At 42.6% G+C, this 26532-nt stretch overlaps 1 protein-coding gene across 1 annotated transcript in view; it reads left to right on the forward strand.

Annotated features, from left to right (window-relative positions):
- THSD4 (thrombospondin type 1 domain containing 4) overlaps positions 1 to 24589 on the forward strand; it is a 259304-nt gene extending 234715 nt beyond the window's left edge. The window contains exons 10-12 of the mRNA XM_024198518.2: positions 2536 to 2715; positions 21177 to 21321; positions 23840 to 24589. Coding sequence (XP_024054286.1) covers positions 2536 to 2715; positions 21177 to 21321; positions 23840 to 23982 — 468 coding nt within the window. The 3' untranslated portion in view covers positions 23983 to 24589. The remainder of the gene's footprint in view (positions 1 to 2535; positions 2716 to 21176; positions 21322 to 23839) is intronic.
- Positions 24590 to 26532: the final 1943 nt, after the last annotated feature.

Genomic DNA, 26532 nt, shown 5'->3' on the forward strand with positions numbered 1-26532 from the left:
TTAACACTATTTCAGACAAGAACTTGTGCATATGACCATTCATGGAAAGCAAAGGAGAGGTTGCATGCACCAGTAAAGCAAATTCATGATAATACATGGTAAAAAACCACCTCCCCCTGCCTCCACCAGCATGTCTACCATTGCTGCCACCAGTGGAGAATTAAAAGAATCTGATTTTTGTTAATGCTTGCCAGGCCAGTGGTGTAGAAGAGTTGAATGATCAAGCAATATTCCCTCAACTTCCCAACCCTGTATCAACAGTTCACAACTACAGAAAGCCCATAAGAGAGTTCACCGGAAAATGTTTGTGGTGGTGATAGCCTTTTCCTATGAAAAGAAATAAAACTCTTCCATTGATGTCATATGATCTGTATTATATGCTCATACATATATTCCATTCCACTAATGAAAACCAAGGCAAAACAGAAAGTCTTTTTTAGGCTATTATCATGCATTTGGCAAAGTAGAGACTAGTTTGCTGGCCATAAGTAAATATTATTAATTGGTTCACAGGCTAGGACATAAGGTAAATTTTCTTGTGAGGCTCTCTTTAGGCCTTAAAAAGAGACTCTAAATGTACAAGGTTATGATTAACATCCCTTAGTATTCTCAGGATATATCCTAACAGATAAGCTTCCTGATTTGTGCCTTGTTCAGACTGCGCTGTGATCCTTATTTTCAGATGGCTGCTGTAAGCTAAATTGGCTCCTAAAACATAATGAATAAATATAGGGTTCTCAACGTTTATCCTCAATGTTCCTTTTCACAGAGCCTCACAGAAATTTGTATCCCATACTGGCCTGGTTCAAGTTATACGTTATCACATTACGAACTTTAATACCAGTCATTCTCAAACATAACAAAATGGAAAGCCTCCAACTTATTTCAGTTTAATATCATGGACTGATATTTTAGTTTAGTGAAAGTGTATTGTCTCAGCGTTTAACCTAAGTTTCCTATAAAGTTTACTTTATGAGCAAAATCAATCCTTGTGATAAAAAGTGTGCAATAGTTCTCAAGACAGCGATGGACCTTCCTCTTCCTATAAGTAAGAAAAAGAAACTGCCATATAAATATACTATGCTGAGACCAAGTACAGAAATCAAACAGCTGTGAAATGTAAAGATAAAGAATCCTGTGTTTATACCTTTTGCTTCTTTACTTTTAACATAGCTTGGGAAACTAAGCTAATGGTGTTGTCATGGCTTTAGTCGGAGTATCCTTTTTGGTTTGGTTTTGGTAATGTTCACATTTGTTGGAATTTCATGCTCTGAATTCAAATCAACAGTTACAGCTGTCATATGCTCTATAGGAAACACAAAAGTTTCCTGATATAATCCATTCAGAATGTGATTTTTTTTTTAAGTTTATTGGAGAAAAATGTTTTGTTGGCTCTCACTAAATCCTCCAAGTGTATTTCTGATAACCCTTCTTCATCACCTGCTGACTAAATGCTGTGCATCTTCCATTGCTTCCAAGTGATCTTCAAGGTGAGTACTTATATCGCTTTATCTATGCCAGTTTAGAAACTGATACAATTAAGGTGGTACAACTACCTAATGTGGATGCAGTTATACTAGTATAAAACTTCTAAACTGACATAATTAAAGCATTGTAAAAACTGTGTGTAGACCAGCCCTAATTCTCATTTGAAAGTCAATGAGACTTAGGCTCCTAAGTCACTTAGGCACCTCTGAAAATTTGACGCTAATTTTGGGTAACAAGATTTATTTTTTTAAACCAAGTAATCCTGTTTCCTTATGGACAGTTTTGAAAAATGTACTTTGGTGCCCAAATAAATAAATAAACAATGGAAATCTTGTGTGTCATTTGTTTATTGGCCAGCCATATGGAACAGTACAACGAACAGAACCTGTTAGCCTAGAACTTGCAAGTTCTTTCACAGCGCTCCGCTGATTGCTGTGCTCCAGCAAAAACGTGACAAAAAGTTGTATAGCCTTGAGCCAGTGAAGCACTTAAACACAGGCTAAACGTGAAGCATATGAGTAGTCCCAATGACTTTTATGGGACTACTCAGAAGCTTAATAATAAGCATGTGCTGAAGTACATTGCTGAATCAGGGCCTCAGGGCACAATTAAGGTTAAGTGCTATGTCTAATATTTCCTGGGGCAGCAGTATTTCAAGTCCACTTTTCACCTGCCATTTTCTAGCATAAAATAAAGTTGGGCTGTGGGCAGGGCATCGGAAAGAGTGAATAATCAGGTCTGCAGGGCTGGGGATGAGAAGAAAGATCTGCCTCAGTTCAGTGGAAGCAGGGAACAAGGATGTACAAGAAGACTTTAGAATGTTGCAGTCCAGATTTGTATCCAGGGACTTGGAGCATAAGCCAACCAAGCTTTAAAGCTTCTTCCTTCAGAACATTAATACTTATAAAGTGTGACTATCCCTCTGGTGGCACAGAACGCTAGTCTAAAATGCATATTTAATTTATGAGAGTAGCTAGAGTACGTGACTAGAATATCAGAGATATGCTGTTATGTGACTTCCACCACTCTTTCTGTTTCCTGATGCAGTGTTCAATTGAATGTGGCAGCGGAACCCAACAGAGAGAAGTCATTTGTATTAGAAAAACGGAAGGCAGTTTTGATGTGTTGAACCCTTATGAATGTTCATTTTTGGAAAGACCTTCCAGCCAGCAGTCCTGCTACCTCAAACCCTGTGGGGCTAAGTGGTTTAATACAGAGTGGAGCACAGTAAGTCCTTTTTTCCTTTTCTATATTCATGCCAGATTGGTGCGTCTCTGACCATTTCCTTTGTATTTATATGAAAAACATCACATGGGGAATAATATTGACCTTGAAATGAGACTTCATATTCTCTGCACGTGAATTATATTGTAAATAAAACCTGCTTTGTGCTGTCTCTGGGGGCAAAGCAGCTGGAAATCTTCCCTACAGGGACAGCCAAGGAGTCTCCCAACAGAAAGGAATCTCCAGGTAGTGTGGCTGACTCTGCATCACCCATGTCCCCCTCCATATAGGGGGCATGCTGAGGAAGAATGGAGCTCATGCTACTTCACCTGATCCTTGTCCCTATGAGGCCACTGCAGACAACATAATTTAGAGCAGTCTTTATGCTGCTCATGTCCCCCAGCTTGTCCATGATCAGGGGAGCAGAAAAATGGTGTAGAGCTTCCTCTGCACTCCCAGATCTCCTCAGCTGCAGTGAGGGTAAACTAATGTGGGATTTAGTTAATCAGATAAAAGAGAATGTACACATCTGAAATGCTATGGAGTCAAGCCAGATTCCTTTCTGTTGGGGGACTCTTCGGCTGCCCTGTAGGGAAGATTTCCAGCTGCTTTGCAACATTGACACAGCACGTTTTATTTACAATATAATTCATGTACAAAGAATATTAAGTTTCACTTCAAGGTCAGTAGTATTATCCATGGTACTGTAGGCCCATTGCTTAGGGCCGTGCTCCTGGACTCATGCAAATACTTCAGAATTTCAACTTTATATTTTAAAAATTTGTCATGATTGTGAAAACTCAGTTGTAAGCAATACAGTGATTCTGCCTGAGTCTGGAGACAGCCTGAAAAAATAGCTTGGACTGTCCCATTCACCTTAATTGTTAGCTCTGAAATCCACTGCTTTGAGGGGTCCCACCAATACCATCCCAGCAGAGGACTCTGTGCTTGGGGGGTCCTTGTTGCTGTCACCTGGGTCTTGACTCTACTGGGGTGTTCTAGACAGAGGTAACGCTCCAGACATAGTCCTGTGTTTGGCAAAGTGGAGGCTGAGTCTTTCCTCCTCTGGGATAGACCCCAGCCTGCCTGAATAGAGGAAACTGTGGTCTGGGAAGTACATAGGTTCAGCCTGTCCGAAGAAGAATTGGTGAGTCCTTATGAGGTGAGGGTACTTGAGTGAGAATCCAAGTTGGGATGGGGCTAGAGTGTGTGGGCCGGAGAGGAGGGGACACTTGGGCTGTGCAAGGACCCCAGATTGCCTGTTTAACTGGGAGACAGCAATCTGGCTTTATGTTGCCCTCCAAGGCTACGTCTACACTACGTGCCTGAATCGGCGGGTAGAAATCGATCTCTCGGGGATCGAATTATCGTGTCTCGTCGGGACGCGACAATCGATCCCAGAATCGACGCTTGTACTCCACCAGCGGAAGTAGGAGTAAGCGCCGTCGACGGGGGAGCCGCGGAGGTCGATTTGCCGCCGTCCTCACAGCGGGGTAAGTCGGCTCCGATACGTCGAATTCAGCTACGCTATTCGCATACCTGAATTTGCTTATCTTAAATCGACCCCCCTCCCCGTAGTGAGGACGTAGCACAAATGAACAGTGAGCCCCTATCCTCAGCACTATGTCATTAAACTGGAAAAATGGAAAAGGCTCTGCTGAGAATAGTCAGCTTTGTGTGACTGGTAAATCTGTGAATTAAAATGCCTGAGGAGTTTTATGAAATGGTCAGTCCATTCCACAGTGGAACTGGCATTTGATCCCTAAGAAATAGCTAGAAAAATACTTCTGGCTAAATTCAGAAATCAGAAATAACTAGCTTTAAATTCTTATTGACATTGATCTTACAGTGAAGTAGAAAGGAACTTATTTAACAGATATTAAATTAATGTCAGCGATTTTTCGATGACACTAGGTTAGAGATCTTACCACAGCTTTGCAGCAGCACAGCCGTACGTCACAATGTGGTGGTTTTATGGTGTGTGATTGTGGTTTTAGCTGCCCATTTTAATCAATAATGCAACAATACTCCCTTCTGCAGCTGCTTATCAGAAAACTACCATTCTTCCAGCTGCTCTTTGATGGCATTTTTTCCTGATGTTTCTACAACAGAAAACAATTGCAGTAAAATTGATTAAATACGTTTTCAGTTGCAATTTAGTACAATCAAGAGTCTGTGAGGCTGACTTGTGTTAGTTTCCCCCCCCCCCAAAAGAATATCCCTTTGTGACTGTGAATTTAAAATGATCCTGGGGCAATATTTATTCATGATATATGGTGTAACCCTGCAAGAAGCTGAACACCAGCAAATCCAATTTTAAATTAAAAGGGAGTAGAGATTTCTATTCAGGGTTTGGCTACCCAGGAAGTTATTCTGCAATAGCTATTCCTGATTAATTTCCTGTCTGGATGCTTTTATTCTGGAATAAAAGTACATTAATCTGAATTATCTTTATTCAAGTGGATCAAACTAATTTGGATTAAGGCATTCTTATTCTGGGATAAGAGCGCTCACACAGGGAGTTATTCAGTAATAGCTATTCCATTTTAAATCCACACCCTATCTTAATCCAGATTAATTTATCTGTGTAGATAAGCCTTCAGACCCTTTTTTCATGTCTATCACTGTGGAATCTCCATTTTTTAAGATCGGGTCCATATTATTTAATGTTCTTCATTTGTTTAGGTTGTATACTATAAATTTATCAATAGGCTTAATAAATTAACGTTACTAATTATGGCTAATAAGGTTTTCTGATATTGTTGGGTTTCTTACGGCATGATCTAGCAAATCTTTCTATTTACCTCAGGGTACTAGTTGGACTCTTAGTATGGGCAATTTCCCTTATTTTCATCATGTAATGAATTTGCACTGTCACTTGTACAATGACTAGAAATTTTGGAGAGCCAGCTCAAGGATTGCCTAATACGATTTCTTGCTTCCCAGGAAAAATTGCAGAGCAATGTGTGTGCCACTTTCCCATACTGTTTGCCTAATGTGCAATGCAGTGGTCTCTAAATGTTCTGGAATATTCAGGATATATCAGGGAAATTCCCCACTGAGAGAAGAGCATGTCATTACTGTTGAGCTGAGTGAGACTTGCTGTGAGGATGTTTGTAAGCAGTATTGTAGCTTTACACTTGCTGCTGGGTATGAATAATCCAGGAAAGAAGGGCACCACCAGGGCAAGAGTGATTTGGAAAGGGTTTAAAAGTTTTTGAAGATTAGGATCTAAACCACTCAGCTACTGGTGGAATTGATAACAAACACATGCTGCAGCCCACTGGAGTTAATTTATCCGTTTTTATAAATGGAGATTATTTATGGAATTATTTTAACATAAAAAAAACTTGAATGGAACCTTCAAGGTGTGCACATACCATAGCTAAGTAAACATGTGATCTTCATATTGTCATTTTGTCTTGCCTCATCTCTGCAATTGTTTTTCTCACCCATCCATTCATGTAATAATTCCAGTAGTATGGTCCAGTACTGCAAAAAATAACTACAAGTGTAGTGCTCACAACTGTGAACGTTTCCATTGCAATCACTGTAGTTCCCCCACTAGTAGTAACTGTATTCATTAGTCAGTGTTGGCATGATCTGGTTATTTTGAACTTCTTCCATACTATGTCTTTATTTTTTTTTTCTGCAAAGTGCCTATCCCAATTTGAGGCACTATACAAATAATAAATAACATCACCAGCATCATATCTCTCTCAAAAAGCATTTAGGAAATGTTGCAATTTATTTTCTAGTTTTGTATATAATTTGAATACAATCTCAGTTTTCTATGCAACTAACACAAAAGAAGGCTGCTTCCTAAACTGATATAACTTGGCATAGACACATTGACCTCAGAGAAGCTATATTGATTTACCCCAGTTGAAGATTTGGCCCACAAAATGTAAAGAGAACTAACATTCATGAAACCAATGTTTCAGAAAAACTACACCATGTTAGTAAAAAGTAATACTATCTGCAGGAATAATATCAGGAAAGAAGATGCTGCTTATATCAGATTAAATAGAAATTCACTGTTTATAAGGTTGTTGGAAGGTATCAAATTCTATATAGTTCCAAGTGTTTGGAGGGTTTTTGTTTGTTTTGTTTTATTAGATTCCCAACTGACCACATCTAATAAAAGAGAGAGAGGGCATTTCCTGTCTAAACATTTTTTACACACAGACCAGTAATCCCTGACTATCATTGTATATGTGTGGGTTTGAATATGCCTTATGGGACAAAGAAAAGGGAGAAACCTTGCATTATGGCAATGTTTCAGAATGTTACCTGTAGTGACTTTCCACTAGTTATTTCACTGTGGATCAAGAGGTAGCACTTTTTCTTTCCTTCCTTTCTTAGTATGCAGTATGTTTCTGAATAATCCACGAAATCAGCATGAATGTAAAATTAAAATTTGGTACAGATGTTTTTCTTGCAACTAAGTCTGCATTGAAAAATGCCTATTAAGTATTTAGCATTGGAGAAGATTAAACAATGGATACATGCTGTACTTGGAAAATTAGTTCTGCAAAAATGGAAATGTTCTTACAACTGGACCTAATAATATTCTATTAATTAATCATGCATCTTGAATTATCCCCCAGTTCTTTGTATGAATCATGTTTCATTTGACCTGCTGGGTGATGAGCAATGCCAATGAACTGTCCTTAGCATCTGTGTTAAGCCTGGGAAGCCTGAGTGGGCTTTTATTGGAGGTCCATTCCAGGGAAATGGGTGTAAATGATCAAAATCAAACTTGATAAATCCAGCTATCCTTTCAGTCCTTCAGCGACTAGATAAAACAGAATATAAAGCTATAGGGCTTGCTTACACCAGATATGAATTTGGCCCTTTACAGCTGAGTATAATTATTGCAAATGATGAATTTTTTCTGTTACTAAGTGGTTTCATCCCTTAATGATATTACCCAGAGCATTAAGAAGTGCCTCTTTCCAGGATTATGGCTTCATTTAAAATTAAGGGACACTAAAGAATGATGGATGTGCTCCAGTTCCCAAAGCAATCTGATATTTACCATAAGACAGTCTACAACAGTTGGAACATCACTGAGAGTAGAGCTTACTGTGCAGAGAGTGCCATGTATCAACATTTTCCAAAGGAAGCGGGCCAGCTGATGTGCACCACTGCCACAAGTGACTTTGGTTTCATATATCTTCCCAACATAGCTCATCTTTGACAAAGTAGCTTATTAGAATTATGATGAAAAAATCAACATTTGTCACGAAAATGAAAACCCAAAACTCCAGTATTTCCTCAGAAGGACATATGATGTGTTTGACGAGCACTTAGACGACATCTTATTAAATGCTGTAGTTCACTCCTTTCCGTGGCCTTAAATCAAATCCAAAATGACAGTCCTCTGTGGGGAGAGCCCACAGATCCCTCATTTTGATTTTCTTTCTGCAAACTTTTAGTCAAGCGCCTTTGAAAGTAATATGATTCTAAATCCCTCCTGACATTTTTTCCCACGTGACATTAAGGATAGAAATTGCTTTTTGTTTGTCCTCTTGCTTGCATTGCTCATTTATCTGGCCACACTTAGGGCATCAAAGGAAAGCAGAAAAGAAGGGGGAACACTTTAGCAACTTTCTTTCAGAGGCGGAAACAAAATAAAATAAAGCAGCTGAGCAGAATCCAGATTTCTCCCTGTAATTGTTTCAGGGGTGCTTCTCTGAAAACAAAAATGCATGTTTGGCTCTCAATAAAATCAACATAAATCCAGAGTAATTCAGCAGAAGTCAACCTAAAGTAAGACCCAGGTTCAAGTTTGTGCTCTGCCACAAACTTCCTGTGTGACTTTGGTCAAGCTGCTTAACCTCTCTGTGCCTCAGTTTCCCATGTGTACAGTGGGGCTAATGATATTTCCCTACCTCACAAGGCTGAGGTTAAACAAATTAGCAGCTGAGGTGCTTTCAGATCTTCTGATGAAACGCACTATATGAGAGTCAGGTATTATTCCTGTTGTTATTTTATGTCAGTGAAATTTCTTCAGATTTCTGTTGGTGTTGCTGACAGCCAATTTTGGCCAAAGTGAATTTCCACTAATAAACCATGTGGCCCAAGTTTTCAAAAACAACCTTTAAATGCATTCCCACAAGCTCATGGACACAGTCATTTGCACCCACAAAAAGTACATTATGATTTTCTCTCTGATATTGTTACTGGTAGTAAGGGAAGTGTGCAGTTTATTATTATGAGATTTAAAGAGGGAGCTAAAAAATCTTTATGCGATTATTATCACTTAGAGCAGGAGGGAAGGATCAACCAGTGTTTAGGGCTCTATTATGGGATTTGAGAGACTCAGGGTATGTCTACACTACGAGAGTAGTTCGATTTTACTTAAATCGAATATGTGGAATCGATATTACAAAGTCGAACGTGTGTATCCACACTAAGGGCAGTAATTCGACTTTGTGAGTCCACACTAACGGGGCAAGCGTCGACGTTGGAAGCGGTGCACTGTGGGCAGCTATCCCACAGTTCCCGCAGTCCCCGCTGCCCATTGGAATTCTGGGTCGAGCCCCCAATGCCTGCTGGGGAAAAAAATGTGTCGAGGGTGGTTTTGGGTAACTGTCGTCATCCAACCGTCACTCCCGCCCTCCCTCCCTGAAAGCGCCGGCGGGCAATCATTTCGCGCGCTTTTCTGGTGAGTGACAGCGCGGACGCCACAGCACTGCGAGCATGGAGCCCACTGCGACCATCGCTGCAGTTATGGCCGTTGTCAACACCTCGCACCTTATCGTCCACCTTTTCCAGAGGCAGATGCTGAGAAATCGGGCGAGGAGGCTACGGCATCGCGGTGAGGACATGAAGTCTGAGAGTGGCACAGACCTCTCGCAAAGCACGGGACCCCACGCCGTGAACATCATGGTGGCAATGGGTCATGTTGATGCTGTGGAACGGTGATTCTGGGCCCGGGAAACAAGCACTGACTGGTGGGACCGCATAGTGCTGCAGGTCTGGGATGAATCACAGTGGCTGCGAAACTTTCGGATGCGGAAGGGAACTTTCCTGGAACTTTGTGAGCTGCTGTCCCCTGCCCTGAATCGCAAGGACACCCGGATGCGAGCAGCCCTGAGTGTCCAGAAGCGAGTGGCCATAGCCCTCTGGAAGCTTGCAACGCCAGACAGCTACCAGTCAGTCGCGAACCACTTTGACGTGGGCAAATCTACCGTGGGGGTTGCTGTGATGCAAGTAGCCAACGCAATCGTTGAGCTACTGCTGTCAAAGGTAGTGACCCTTGGAAACGTGCAGGTCATCATAGATGGCTTCGCCGCGATGGGATTCCCAAACTGCGGTGGGGCTATAGATGGAACTCACATCCCTATCCTGGGACTGGACCACCAGGCCAGCCAGTACATTAACCGAAAGGGCTACTTTTCAATGGTGCTGCAAGCACTGGTGGACCATAGGGGACGTTTTACAAACACCAACGTCGGATGGCTGGGCAAGGTTCATGACGCTCGTGTTTTCAGGAACTCTGGTCTGTTTAGACGGCTGCAGGAAGGTATTTACTTCCCGGACCACAAAATAACTGTTGGGGATGTGGAGATGCCTATAGTGATCCTCGGGGACCGAGCCTACCCGCTAATGCCCTGGCTCATGAAGCCCTATACAGGCGCCCTGGACACTGAAAAAGAACTCTTCAACTACCGTCTCAGCAAGTGCAGAATGGTGGTGGAGTGTGCTTTTGGACGTCTCAAGGGGAGATGGAGAGGCTTACTGACTCGCTCTGATCTCAGCGAAACCAATATCCCCATTGTTATTGCAGTGTGCTCCACAATCTCTGTGAGAACAAGGGGGAGACTTTTATGGCGGGGTGGGAGGTTGAGGCAAATAGCCTGGCTGCTGATTACGCCCAGCCAGACAGCCGTGCGATTAGAAGAGCCCAGCGGGACACGCTGTGCATCCGGGAGGCTTTGAAAGCTAGGTTCCTCAGTGAGCAGGGTAACCTGTGACTATTAACTTTGTTTAAAGAGAAGCTGAACCTGCCCCCGTTTCTTTACCCAGTTTATGTTGACTATCCTCTGCAGCTACATACCCCGTTCACCCCGTCCCCCCCTTCCAACACACGTTTAAAAATAAAAAAAATGGAACTTTGTTAATGAACACCGTTTTCTTTATTACGGGTTTCGCGGTAAAGGGTTGAAACTGGGACGCAGACTGTGGTGGGGAGCGGGCGTAGTGATGGAAAGAACGCTTATAAACTCGAGGAATGACAGGCTCCTGCTCCTAGAGCGGTCAGCAGTGGTGGACTGGTTGTTTCAATGGAGCCTGCCACCCCTCCTTTTCGGGACTCTGTGTGGGGGGGCTATGTGACTTTGTGGCGGGGGAGGACGCTGCTGCGTGGCTCTGTGATCCAGGATAAGGACCGCTGCATAAGATCTCTAACCGCCCTCCCCCGCCACAAACTCACATAGCCCCCCCCCCCCACAGAATATGAAAACCACCTCCCAGACTGACCAGGGTGCCTAGTGACTGCAATGTGTGTGTGACCTGCTGCTGAACATGCCCCCCTGTCTGTACCCTGGTAAAGGTACCTGTCCTGTCCAATTACCAACCCCCTTTCCCCCCTTCAAACACACTGTCCTCTAAAAGAACATGATGGAAACAGTAATTAACAGAATCGTATTTTTTATTAGCAACTAAACAGTTAGGGGATGAAACTGGGCCGGGGGCTTGGGTGAGGCGGGAAGGAAAGGACTCAGGGCCGGCTCTGGCTTTTTTGCCGCCCCAGGCAAAAAAGCCTCCGCTCTCCCCCCGGCGGCTGGGGGGAGGGCGGCCGGAGCCCTGGGAGGAGGGCGGTGAGCCCCGGCGGGGGCTCCGCTCTCCCCCTGGCGGCCAGGGGGAGGGCGCCGGGGGGGAGGGCAGCCAGAGTGCCGGGGGGGAGTGCGGCGAGCCCCGGCGGGGGCCCCGCTCTCCCCCCGGCGGCCAGAGCGCAGGGGGCAGGGCAGTGAGAGGGCGGCGAGCCCCAGCCGGGGCTCGCCGCTCTCCCCCCGGCAGCCGGGGGGGAGGGCGGCCAGAGCACCGGGGGGAGGGCGGCGAGCCCGGCCGTGGCCCCGCTCTCCCCGGCGGCCGGAGCGCCGCGCCGCCTCCCTCCAGGTGCCGCCCCAAGCACAAGCTTGGTGGGCTGGTGCCTGAAGCCGGCCCTGAAAGGACTTATCAAATTTTGGGGAATGAGAGCCTTCTGTTACTTGAGCAGTCTGCAGGGGTGGAGTGACAGTTTTCACAGCCCCTGCCCCCTCTCCTTCTTGGGACTTTGGGTGAGGGGGGTATGGGACTTTTTGGCGGGGGAGGGCGGTTAGAGATAGACTGCAGCGGGGCTCTGTCCTCCTGCCTCCGGTCCTGCAGAACATCCACAAGGCGCCGGAGCGTGTCCGTTTGCTCCCTCATTAGTCCAAGCAGCATTTGAGTTGCCTGCTGGTCTTCCTGACGCCACCTCTCCTCCTGTTCAATGTGTGATCGATGGATTTGCGACATGTTCTCCCTCCACTGGGTCTGCTGGGCCGCCTCGGCTCGGGAGCAGCCCATAAGTTCTGAGAACATGTCGTCCTGTGTCCTTTTCTTTCTCCGCCTAATCTGTGCCAGCCTCTGGGAGGGGGATGCCAGGGTAGGTCGGGAGACAGTCGCAGCTGTGGGATGGGAAAAAGGGAGTGAATTCCTCACAAAGATAATTTTTTGTGAACAACGAACATAGTCTTTTTCTGTGAACAAGACCATGCACAGCACCTATCACATGCGCACTCAGGACAAGGTCGAATTTTCGGCCTTCGCATTCAGTGCCTGGGGTCTTGCACTGGAGATCAGACAAGCGGGGCAGGACAGCGGAATTCGGGTAGCAGGCTGACATGGTAAGCCGTAGACTTTTGGCTGCTTAAAACTTAAATTATAGCAGTGCCCTCCTTTCACGTTCAAAGCAATGCTCCTAGCATTGGCCAGTTCCTGCTGCCGGCAATCCGGCAAGCATGAACTCTGCCCCTGTCCCACCCCCTCGCAGCTGTCCCCGGGAAAGATCCCTGTATGCTGCCCCTCTCCCGCCTCCACCGTGTGGCTGTAAACTGCCGGTTACAGTTCTGTAAAGGAACAGGCAAGCAGTCCCAACAGTAACATTCCCCTAATTCTAAGCAGGTCACCATGAGCAACATCACTCTGCTGAGGATTTCTGGGACAGAGAAAGACCGCATGCTGCGTGAAAGCCAGCAAAAACCAGGGCCGTATGCTGCCATGCTCTGCAAGGCAATGATCCCAGAGTACTTGATGATAGCCTGGCGTGGAAATGTTTCCTACCACGGAGGACACAATAAGACCGCTCTCCCCAGGAACTTCATGCAAAGGCTTTCCAATTACCTCCAGGAGAGCTTCGTGGAGATGTCCCATGACGATTTCAGCTCTATCCCCGGACATATAGACCTTCTTTTCCAGTAGCTGCACTGGCAAGGACTAAAAAGTAGAGTGCCTAGGGCAAACTAATCATGATAAACCGGACATTGTTAGATTCTTTTGCAGGAGTTGCACTGCCAAGGACTAAATCGTGACGCGCCTAGGGCAAACTAATCATGAAAAACCCATTGTTAATATTGTTAATATTCCTGTTCTGTTCAAAATAAATGTTTACATGTTTTAAACACTTACCGACTGATCCTTCCCCTGATTCTGGGTCCGGGTTAACGCCTGGGGACGGTTGGTAGGGGATCTCTGTGAGGGTGATGAAGAGATCCTGGCTGTCGGGGAAATCAGCGTTGTAAGCGCTGTCGACTGCCTCGTCCTCCTCATCTCCTTCCTCATCTTCCCCGTCCGCTAACATCTCCGAGGAACCGGCCGTCGACAATATCCCATCCTCAGAGTCCACGGTCAGTGGTGGGGTAGTGGTGGCGGCCGCACCTAGAATGGAATGCAGTGCCTCGTAGAAACGGCATGTCTGGGGCTGGGATCCGGAGCATCCATTTGCCTCTTTGGTCTTCTGGTAGCCTTGTCTCAGATCCTTGATTTTCACACAGCATTGCGTTGCATCCCGGCTGTATCCTCTCTCTGTCATGGCTTTTGAGATCTTCTCATAGATCTTTGCATTCCGTCTTTTCGAGCACAGCTCCGAAAGCACGGACTTATCGCCCCACACAGCGATCAGATCCAAGACTTCCCGATCAGTCCATGCTGGGGCCCTCTTTCTATTCTGGGATTGCATGGTCACCTCTGCTGGAGAGCTCTGCATCGTTGCCAGTGCTGATGAGCTCGCCACGATGTCCAAACAGGAAATGAGATTCAAACTGCCCAGACAGGAAAAGGAATTCAAATTTTCCCGGGGCTTTTCCTGTGTGGCTGGTCAGAGCATCCAAGCTCGGACTGCTGTCCAGAGCGTCAACAGAGTGGTGCACTGTGGGATAGCTCCCAGAGCTATTAGCGTCGATTTCCATCCACACGTACCCTAATTCGACATGGCCATGTCAAATTTAGCGCTACTCCCCTCGTTGGGGAGGAGTACAGAAATCGAATTTAAGAGACCTCTATGTCGAACTAAATAGCTTCGTTGTGTGGACGGGTGCAGGGTTAATTCGATTTAACGCTGCTAAATCCGACATAACCTCCTAGTGTAGACCAGGCCTCAGATTCATATCCCTGCTTTGCCACAGACTTCCTATGGACCCTAGGCAAGTTATTCGTGTCTCTATGACTGAGTTCCCCATCTGCAAACTGGGGATACTTCTCTACATTACAGGGGTATTGTGAAAATAAATACATTAAAGACTGTGGAACACTCAGATAGCATAATAATGGGGGTCATATGAGATAGGTGGCTGTGGTACTAACAGATCAGACGGCAGGTTTTAAATGACTGACTGATATTTACAGGAAGGCACATCATTATGTAAAATCTTTTGGTGACAATGACTGGTGTTATGATGGTAACAACTATTTTCATAATGGTGGCAAGCGAAATAGTTATGTCAAAAAAAGACAGGAGGAAAATAGCCTGTGTAGTCTGTGGTTATTTCAGTTCTAATCCTTAAAAGTGAGGCAAGTTTAATTGAATAAATGTGAAGCTTGGGAGCACTGAGGATCATATTGGTCAAAGTGGACAAAATCCTGAAGAACTCATTCAGACAAAACTCCTGGAGTCAATAGGGACTTTGCTTGAATATGGATTTTAACTCAATGTAATTGGCCTTGAAAATCCCATAGCTGCATGTACAAAAATCTTTGGCTTCTGGAGAGCTGATTTTGATGGAATACAGAAATTGCCTTGAGGAGCTGTGATTAGAAGTCAGTAATGTATAGCAAGCCTATAGGGCTGCAGGAAGTGGGACATAGTCAGCTGAAGAAAATTAAATTGGAATTCTTCCTGGTTAAATGTGCATGGAGGGAAAAGAGCAACAAAGTCCAATGTGGTTAAATAGTGATGTAAAGACTAGGGCAGTGTAAACAATAGGCAGGAGGCTTTTAAAAGTATTTAAAATATAAACTGTGTGATAATGAAGAGAATGGTGAGATATATAAAAATAAGCAGAAGGGAATAAGAAGAGTAATTAGAGGAGCCTGAAAAAATAATACAAATATAAAATTACAGAGAAAGTTTCTACCAAACTATAAAATTGTTGTAGAATGTAAAGTAGGGAAAATAGACATTTATCTGATTTTTTTTTAAAAAAAATAGAAATATGAGTTGGGGTAAGGATGACAAAAATGTAAACAAACCCCAGGATTAGATTTCCTGACAGGAGTTAGAGAATGGGTGAAAAGAAATGGAAATGATTTTATGGCAGACAAAGCATCAGATTCTGATCACTGTCCTCCACAAGTGTTAAAGGAAATGAGGAAAGCTGTTAGTGAAAGATTAACTGATATGACTTGCTTTCCTGAAAGACCTAGATGTGGGGAATTTAATAACATTATTTCCAAAAGAACTGTGAGATTAGCCTGGAATCCAACACGTTTGGAGGAAAGCATTAGTGACTTAGAAGGATTTAATAAGGGAACACTTTTAAAAAAAAATGTATTAAGGGCTAGATTGTACCATTTAGGCAAAGCAGTGATTAGAGAGCAGTGTGAAGCTGTACCACCCAAAGGATACCCATGCAACTGTTAAAAATACAACAAATTACTTAATATGTTTTATGCAAAAAATGTTAGCACCTAAACTCCCCAATTAAGACCCCAGCACATACAACATCCCACCTTCTGACATGCCAAATTGTTCAACCCTATCCACATGTAAATCCTGAAAGAATACACGAGCTTTGCAGCATGTCTAGTTTGATAACAGACAGTGAACGATAAATATCACTACTCTGCACTGAAAAATTTGGTGACCTTTCACCATAGGCTGAGAATGTCTCATGAATTTCCACTTAACCAAGGGTGTGGGGGACACACCACTCTGACCTCACTCCATACCTCAGGATCACCAAATTTCAGTAGATGATGATGATAATATAATACCTAGCTCTTATGTTGGGCCTTTTATCAGTATATTCCAAAGCACTTTACAAAGGAGTTTAGTACAACATTGTATAAGTGGGAGGTCTTGCCTAGAATTAATTTGGAGTTATGGTACAGGGTGGATGGCGTGAACTGCAGTGAAAGTGCTGAATGTTACATGATGTACCTACTGTAGGTTTCAGAAGCATTTACTGAATGGCCACATTCAAGATTGTGAGTGAAGAATTAATGAACTGGCTTTTGGGGAAGAGAGGCTCTCAGATATTGTGAGGGGGGTGGTATAAGAACTTGAATAGAATAGAACAGGAAGTAGCCTTACACAAAGTCTGTTGTGCACATACTTGATAAACACATGTAGCAGTTCCATAATCATGGGTTTGGGCAACTGCACCATGCACCACATTTCAACTTCTGCGCTGGGCTTGAGTTCAACTTTTCAGGGGAACCAGGTGGTTCACAGGTTAATAGGATCTTCAACATCTAGGACACCACCTCAAATCCAGTCTTGTTTGTGGGTGATTGACAGCTATTAGCTAATGATGGCTATTTGGTGACTTGCGTGAAGTCATTTTCCTACTAGACAAGTGTCTGCATCACAAAGACTATCAGCATAGTTAATACACATTCCCACCTTTCTGGAAATCTCAAGAGAGAGACCAAAGACTAAATAGACCATATAGACTGAAATAAGAGTCCTCAGCACATGGACTGGACAGAGTTGGGTTGTAGTGTTGCCACCTTTAATGTACCTCTTGTCTCTATAAAAAGAAGACTTCAGCCTCCAGATCAGGCAAACTGACACTTTTTATGGTTGCCTCCACTGATTCCCTAGATTCTTTTTCAGAACAGTGGGTGTTGTCTGGGGTTCTTTGCTCCGTGTCTCCTTTTGGTTCCCATGTTTTAACTCTGTGACCTGTACTCCCCTTCCTGTTTTTTCCATTCTTTGTCCCTGCTAATTTGTTGACCCCCTGTTCTTTAGTAACCTTCCCAGTCCTTATTTTTTGTTGTGGAATGGCTGCTAATGTTCCTTTTGGATGGGTTCCACCGATTCCTACAGGGATTAAATAGGCTGACACCTTTTTATGAGCACGAAATTCACATGAAATACTGAGGGTGGGGAGGAGGAGATGGTGGAGGAAACTTTTGCAGTTCTAGGGTATGTCTACGCTGCAATTAGACACCTGCTCCTGGCCAGCTGACTCAAGCTGGCAGGGTTCAGGCTGTAGGGCTATTTAATTGCGGTGTAAACATTCGCACTTCCCACCTCACAGGGTCCTAGTGCCTGGGCTCCAGCCCGAGCCCAAATATCTACAGTGCAGTTAAACAGCCGCTTAGCCTGAGCCCCACAAGCCCAAGTCAGCTGGCATGGGCCAGCCATGGGTTTTTAATTGCAGTTTAGATGTACCCTTAGTAAGCCAAGGTAAGTAGTGATGGCTTGTAAGAAATTTGAAGGTAAAAGCCACGTTATTATTTTATGGTACATTGATCAAAGTACAATAAGAGAATATTTTCCTCTCAGATGGCTTTCTCCTTTTGTTAATGCTTCTAATTTAATACCTCGAGAAAAATACATTTTATTAGAGGTTTCTCATCAGCTATTGTCCTATGTTGGTTTTTTGTTTCTTTTTGGTAGCAAAGCTAACCACCAAGTAGCCTCAGGACATGCAATTCTTACCTCCATGCATAGTACAGTATTATTTAAGACTCTAAATGCTAATTTAATGAAAATTGGTATATTCACAGTGTTCAGGAACCTAGGGCTTTATGCAAAGCAAAGCATAGACGAGTCTCTTCATTTGAGAAACTGCTGTTGGAAGAAAAGCTCGTTGAGGCTGCGTTTGGCAGTGTTTTAAAAGTACTGCAGGCACATGGTTGCTGTAAATGGACAAAAATTGATGGATGTGCTGTGAACTTCTAGTCTAAGCCATGGAACTCACCCTGCTATTATTCTACATCAATGTTCATCTCATAATCAAGTTTGATCTAATTTAAGTTTTATTTTTTTTTTAATGGAGTGAAGAATCATGCCCTAGGGTTGAAAGCAGAGTTTATCCATTACAATAGATCGATGAGGCTTGGCTCCTTACCATTTATCAGTACAACCTTTGTGTCTATTTTGGCTTTTGTCTGATTAGATTTTTCATTTAATGGTAGAGGGATAGCAGTCCCAATACACTCTTCTTTGTGAAGGAGTTTAGGATAATAACACTCACATAATGTTTCTAACCCAGTTTCCAGAAACCACTATCAAAGATTGGAGTTTTTAAAGACTTTTGTGAAGATACTGGCTGTTTTGTTTAAAACACTTAATCCGCTTAGGGGTTTTTCAAGAATACTTGAAAGTGCTGTCTCTGTGTCTGATTTTAGTACACTTGCCAGGAACCGGAGCAGAACTCTCAGCAATTATCAATGGTATGTGCACGTATAGGAGCAGGTGCTGAGACAGTAATAAGCCATCCTGCAAATCTGTGATCCAAATGTTGTAACTTCTCTTAGGGCCAAATTCAGCTCACGTCTGCCCTGGTGCAGCTCCCAGGGGCGGCTCAGGGCACCAGTGCAGCAAGCGCGTGCCTGGGGTGGCCTGCTGGTCCGGTCGCTGTGAGGGCGGCAGTCAGGCTGCCCTCGGCGGCACGCCTGCGGGAGGTCCGCCAGTCCCGCGGCTTTGGCAGCAATTGGGCGGCGGGACCAGAGGACCTCTCCCAGGCATGCCGCTGAATCTCCGTGACCAGCGGACCGCCCGCAGCGTGCCGCCGAAAGCCGTGCTTGGGGCGGCAAAAAACGTAGAGCCGCCGCTGGCAGCTCCACTGCAGTGGATTGAATGGCACTCACTTTAGACTCAGACTGAACTTGGCCCTTTTGGTGAAGTCCTCCTGGCTCCCAAAATTGAGCAGCACCTCAGTGATTACACTGAGTAGGATGGTCCAAGAAGTGGAAAGGACACAGAGGAGAACTCTTGGCCCCCTGCAGTCCTTCAGCATGGTATGTGGGAGTGTGTAGGGGATTTAAGGTCAGCCCAAGGGAGTGGTAGAGATGTGGAAAGTGTAGTGCATTTGGGGATTAAGGAATCACAGTTCTCCCCCCACCTTCCCTCTTTTCCCTACTGTGATGCTGGCAGACCAGGTGCCAGCTCATGCTGAAGGTCCAGGCCAATTCACTTGTGTATTAGCATAGATCAAAGTGATTGTTAAATGTATAAGAGTATATTGGTGTTTAAACTTCATGAAAACTAGTGGGATGTTACCTGCATTGTTTTCACATATCTGTATCCTGTTATTATGTAATAACAAACATTTACATTGTGTAAACCCCTGTAACTAAATAATCCATCAAAAGAGAAAGAAGCCTTGTGGAATGCAAATGAACTTTAACAGAAAAGTGCTCATTTTGAAGCAGGTGGTCATTGTGATGATCGGAGGTCAAAGACTCAAAATGTGTTCCTCTCTCTCTCTCATCAAAGGAAAGGCCCACATGGGTAGTGACATGTCAGCTTGTTTTCTATGAGAAGAAGCTATAAGTATGGATTCAGGGAAAAATCCTTCATCTCTGGACTGTATGGACTCCTAAAGGTTACAGGTGCAAAGTGGAGATCCCCACAGACAATCTGGGAACCCTGAAAAGTTTTTTGGGAAACTGGCAGTTTATTACATCACTGGCACCATTTGGAATTACAAACTGTGACTCACCTGTACATATATTTTACCTGCTTTAACTCTCAGTAACTCTTGCTTCCTTTTCTTAGCTAATAAACCTTTAGTTAGTTGACTATAGAATTGGCTACCAGCATTGTCTTTGGTGTAAGATCTAGAGTACCAATTGATCTGGGATAAGTGACTGGTCTCTTGGAATTGCAAGCAAACTGATGTGATGTGATTTTTGGTTTAAGTGACCTTTTATCACAAAGTCCATTTATCTGGGTGGCAAGATAGACTGGAGAGTCTAAGGGGACTGTCTGTGACTCCATGGTAAAATGTGTATAGTGATCCAGGAGTTCACATTTGTCACTGGCTTGGTGAAACCTCAATATAAAACACACCACCAGTTTGGGGCGTCTGCTCTGTTTTCTGACAATCTGCCCTGAGGTAGGCATTCACAGTCATGAACCACTCCAGACAGCATGACACCCACTTTCTGTTCAATAGTTTCTTTGAGGTTAATTTGGTGTGGTGTACAGGCCAATCCCTGAGCAAAAACAATGACCCTTGCTCATCAGACAGGAGAATAGCATTCCCATTGTTATCACACTGACTGTTATGAAAGAGCTGCAGCTGAGGAGGGGCGGGGAGTTCACTCCATCATGTTGGAACCTTCCGCCCTTCCCCCCCACACACACACACAAATTGTTCCTTGAATTCCTCTCACATCTATAACAATCTTTCTGGCTTCCTGTCATACAGCTAACAGGATGGTTCATAAAATGTACCCCAGAAGAGGGTACTATGAGAGTATTTCAATTGAAGTGGTTTCTCTGAGGGCACGTCTTCACTACCCGCCGATCCGGCGGGTAGCAATCGGTCTATCGGGGATCGACTTACCACGTCTAGTGAAGACGCGATAAAATCGATCCCTGATGGCTCTACCGTCGACTCCGGAAATCCACCGCGGCAAGAGGCGGAAGCGGAGTCGACGGCGGCGCGGCAGCGGTCGACTTGCCGCCATCCTCACAGCCAGGTAAGTCGACCTAAAATACGCCACTTCAGCTACGCTATTCACGTAGCTGAAGTTGCGTATCTTAGGTCGACCCCCCGCTGTAGTGTAGACCTAGCCTTAGAGAGAGCCTTGTCCTGCTCTCTTGTACTGGGGATCATGGGGACAGGGATTTTTCTTGAGCCCTAACAGGAAATGAATCCCATAACTTTCTAGTCAGCATTTTAAGGATCCCAATCCTATTGAAGTCAATGGAAAGAAATCTGGAGGCTTTGGATAAGGCTATAAGTCCCCTTTCTCTGTAGGGGTTTCCTAGTACAAATTATCACCTTCCTGAATTTTAACTCATTTGATTTCAGTGTTCCAAATCCTGTGAAGGAGGATTCCGGGTTCGAGAAGTACGATGTCTGTCAGATGATCTGACACCCAGTAACCAATGTGATCCACAGCTTAAACCAGAAGAAAAAGAACCTTGTAACACTCAGGATTGTATACCAGAAATAGGTAAGCAGACAGGAAAACTGGACTGTTTTGACTGTGGAACTCCATCTAGTGGAGAAAATATTTAACAATCCTGTATAGGCTCTCTGGGTTCAGCGTTTATTTTCTGTTCCAATTTTAGGAGTTCGTTTTTAAACAAAACAAGACTCTCTTTTTAAAAGGGTACAGTAGGTTTTCATAGACTTTAAAGCCAGAAAGGATCATCATGATCATTTACTCTGACCTAGTCACATTGCAGACCATAGAACCTAGGGTGACCAGACAGCAAATGTGAAAAATTGGGACAGGGTGTGGGAGGTAATCGGAGCCTATATAAGAAAAAGACACAAAAATCGGGACTGTCCCTATAAAATTGGGACATCTGGTCACCCTAATAGAACCTCACCCACCCACTCCTGTAATAGACCCATAACCTCTGGCTGAGTTACTGAAGCCCTCAAATTGTGATTTAAAGACTTCAAATTACAGAGAATCCACCATTTACTCCAGTTCAAACCAGCAAGTGACCTGTGCCCCATGGTGCAGAGGATGGCAAAAAAAACCCAGGGTCTCTGCCAATCTGACCATGGGGGAAATTCCTTCTTGACCCCAAATATGGTGATCAATTACACCCTGAGCTTGTGACAAGACCCACCAGGCAGACACGGGAAAGAATTCTCTGTAGTAACTCAGAGCCCTCTCCATCTAGTGTCCCATCCGGCTATTGGAGATATTTGCTGCTAGCCGTCACAGATCAGCTACCTGCCATTATAGGCAGTCTCATCATAACATCTCCTCCATAAACTTATCAAGCTCAGTCTGGAAGCCAGTTAGGATTTTTTGCCCCCACTGCGCTCCTTGGAAAGCTATTCCAGAACATCACTCTTCTGAAACTTTTGTCTAATGTCAAGCCTAAACTTGCTGATAGCCAGATTATATCCATTTGTTCTTGTGTCCACATCGGCGCTTAATTTAAATAACTCCTCTCCCTCCCTGGTATATATCCCTCTGATGTATTTAGAGACAGCAATCATGTCTCCCCTCAGCCGTCTTTTGATTAGGCTAAACAAGCCAAGCTCTTTGAGTCTTCTGATTAAAATGTTTTCCTTGAACACTATCAGAAATTGACTTCCCTTTGAAGTCCCAGAGAGCATGAGAGATTTTTGGATCTGCTAAAATGGCACATTTGGGTTAATTTTAGTGTGTATTTTATGGAACCTCGTATTTTGAATGTTTGATTTGGTGGGTTCTTACTGCTTTAACCCTAAAACCAGAAAATTTAATCATGTATAATATTCTAAGTCTTCTAATATCTTTTACAAGGAACTATGCATACACAAGACATTTTCTTTATTATGAACTTCCCGGTGCTGTTGCATACATTCATAGATTCCAAAGCCAGAAGAGACCATTATGAGCATCTAGTATCACCTTCTTTATAATACGGGCCATAGAACCTCCCCAAAATAATTCCTAGATTTCACTTTTCTTCTTGATTTTAAAATATCAACCTAAGATGTCAATGCAGAGTCAAATTTCTTTCATGAAATATATTAACCAAAATGTAACACGTTAGCATTAATTTGATATTGTCAGGGATTTTTTTCATAATTTTTATGGAATCATTTTATTACTAATTATAATTACTAGAGAAGGAGAGAAAGATGTATTAAGAAATAGGTGGAACCTCATTCTACTCTGCAGCAACATTCAGGTCAAATTTGTTCACAAATTTAGATTTTGTAAAAATTAGCTATTATGTAGCATAAGACTGATAGAAATGTTGTTCTTCCTCCTCCTCCTCCTCCATGTGGAAACAGTTTTGTTTAAAACAAATTAATACTGACAAGTCTCATGGTTTTATTGTGTGCCTTCTGTTATTTGGTCTTTTTCTTAAAATCCCTGCTCCTTGAGTTATGTGATTATGAGAGAATCTCAGTTTTCATCAAAAAAGCAAGTTTCTAGCCCTCATGGTTTTTAAATGTGAATGGAGTGCATCCTAGTGGCTCAGAACCCAGAAGGCAAATATAAAGAACCCAACATTTATTATTTTTCAAAATCTCAATATTTATAAGCCAATCTTGTGATTGTGGGGGGCCTGATTCATGACTTTTCAGTGCTTGGGGGTTGGTAGTACTGTTAATATTCCCCTGAAGCATTAGCCACCCAAACACTGCAGCATGGTATTTATTACCTGAGAATCTGAAAGTGAAAATGACACAAACCTGACTATAAATACAAGTGCTACTGTCTAGTCTATTTGTATTATTCAAGCCAAATTAAGTGTAAAAAGCAAACACAAATTATTAAAAGTAAAGTAGATTGTTTTAAATATGTGCATTTTTTTCTAAATTTATTCAAATAAAAAAAGTTCTTGTAGTTTTAATAATTTAACTTACTTACATCAATAGGCTATTTTTAAATATATGCTTTTTTCACCTGACAGTAAATCTTTAAAAATAAATTTGCACTCTACCATAATCTGCTCTGATAACATAATCTTTCTGAATCATAAAAGTCTGTGCTTTTTTTCCCCCCCCAGATGAAAATTGCAAAGACAAATACTACAACTGCAATGTGGTGGTGCAGGCCCGTCTCTGTGTCTATACCTATTACAAGACAGCCTGTTGTGCATCCTGCACAAGGGTGGCCAATAGACAATCAGGTTTTCTAGGACGCAGATAACAACTACTCCATCACCCGTAGCGTCCATGTTTAACTTCGATATGGGAACATAAACAGTGTTACTGTTTGGACTGCAACAGGTTCTGCCTTCTTAAAGAGATGGTTTCCATATTGCTGAGCACATCAAGACTATGGTTATGTCTCACACATAACATGCAGCATATAATAGGAGCTTTTTGGCTTTTTAAAATGTTCATTGTAAAACCGTGATTTTTAAAGCATTATTTTTTACTGATACTATTGTATGCATCTGTTCATCAAATAATTGTTATTTAAGGAAAATACCACCCTTCTTGTTATGAACTGAATGAAAGGAAAATCAGTCAAATGCATTTATTGGAGATGTTTGACCAGTACAGATACAGCAGCATGATCATTTGCTGAGTATCAACCCTTCTTTGGTGTTTTGGACTTAAATTAGTAGATGGTATCAGTAGAACATGTACATGAGAAGTGTTATGTCGTAAAAAAACCCAACACCCTTAGGACCCATTTAAGCTCAATTTCCTGGCACCCTAATATGTGTGTTTTATTACCTCAACCCTTCATACTAAATTAGTGTCATGATTAAGCTCTCTTTCACTAACTTCCTGCCTTCAACTAAGCAGCAAATGTACACACATTGACTGCCTATAAGTGCCTTGTATCTAATTCATAAACTAGTGCATTAAAGTTATAGCCTGTAATTCTGTATGGATGTTGAAAGCAATATATTACCCACCACAGTGCCCTTAAGTCTTTTAAGTCTTCTCTTTAACATGTGAAGCTAACAGCTGAAGCTCAAATGGGTGATGTTCCTCCACTGATCTAAATTGTCAGTTTACACCAGCAGAGGATCTTCCACCATGATGTAGCAATCTCGCTGCATAATAATTTTTCATTTTAGAAGTGTTCAGTACGTAATAGGATCAATCCAAATGTGTATAAGGTTCAATTAGGATTGCCATCAGTTTCTGAAGCTGCCACCAAAGGATCTGGCCCTCTGTCTCTAACATGTTTTCATAACCCTTTGGTATCAGCCGTCTCTGGTGGGGATTTTATATATATATAAAATCTTATATATATAGCAGTTAGTATGTATATATATATACTAACTGCTAGTGCAGTAGTTTGGAAGTCTGTATTAAGGAAATTCTGACTCCTAGCTGTTGAAGGATTATTACAGTGTAGTTTGTCTTGTTTTCATCCTGTTTTGTTCCTCAGTAAACTTACTCTAAAAGAATAGCATCTATTTACACCATGTCTCCCTGTTCCAGTCAAGAATGGTTACAGATTTGCACCTGGGTTAGATGATCTTCATTTTCTACACTTACTGTACTCAGTCCTGGAATTTGCTAGAGCTAAACAGAATGAGACATTCAGTGCAGATAAAGGCATTCAGTGCAGATTAAAGGTATTAAACTACCTGAAAATTTCACAGTTCATCCACTTTTATTGAGTCTTTTAAAATATTTCTGTGTAAGTAGCGCTGAGTTCTATTGGTGGAAAAAAATAACTTGCTTATTGAATTACTCATTGCAATGTACTCTAAACCCTACTGATATCTTTAATCTTGAGTCCATTTTTAAGGTGTCCACTGTCTGAATTCAAAAACGGTGCCAAATAATCCTATTTATACCTGATACATGTTTACTGTTGAGCTTTATGCTAGTCCTATGTTGATTATCTCTGAGCCCTATTGTACCATCAATGTTTGATCAGGAGTCCCTATTGTAATCAGTGGGAGTTCTCCTTTGTCTCTAAAATTTGATGTCACAATAATGATTCTTTGTGATTAGAAATTATTAAATGTGATTAGATTTGATTACCCTCTAATTAATTTAATTAAACAATGGGAGACCTGTATGAAATTGAAAGACTAATTATATACCTTTTTTTTTTTTGAGTTAATGATCCCTTCTCAGTCCTATGCCTTTATGTCATGAAAAGTCATCCATCAAGGACTTTATATAGCTCTTGAAGATCTGAGATTACACTGTATACAGTAGATTCTTGACCAAAGAATTATGGGGAGGAACTGTCAAATTTCCAATGGTGGTAAATATAAATTTTCATATGAATGTCACATTGTAGCAAATCCTGACAAACTGTATCTAATTTTGTTGTTTCTCTTTTGCCTTAAGAGAAGTGTATTTCATCTACTTTAGGGAAGTATCTGTAGCATAAAAAGATTATTTACATCCCAGATGAAGAAATAAATTATAGTTGACACAACAATAATATATGACCCATAAACAGTTTGCACATACCTTTGGATAAGGTAAATAATTTAAGCTGAACAGTGAGTTGGTAAGTAGGTATGTAAACGTGGTGCCTTACACGGTTTGTAGGCAAGTTATAAAATGTGTTGCTCTTGAATACATGGCAGTTGGGATGGCTTAGAAGGATTTATCTTTTTGTGGGCTCCATTAATGTACCATTGAAGACGGCAAAGTTCATAAGAGCCAAGTATAAAAGGGTATATATCTATGTATATATACCCTGTATTACTCCTCAGATTCATTGCTTTGTTAGTTGAATGTGGTCACTTATATTGATAGTTATATAAAC

This window comes from Terrapene carolina, unplaced genomic scaffold (genome assembly GCF_002925995.2).
Source record: "Terrapene carolina triunguis isolate 2854851 unplaced genomic scaffold, T_m_triunguis-2.0 Scaffold67, whole genome shotgun sequence".
NCBI lineage: Eukaryota > Metazoa > Chordata > Testudines > Emydidae > Terrapene > Terrapene triunguis.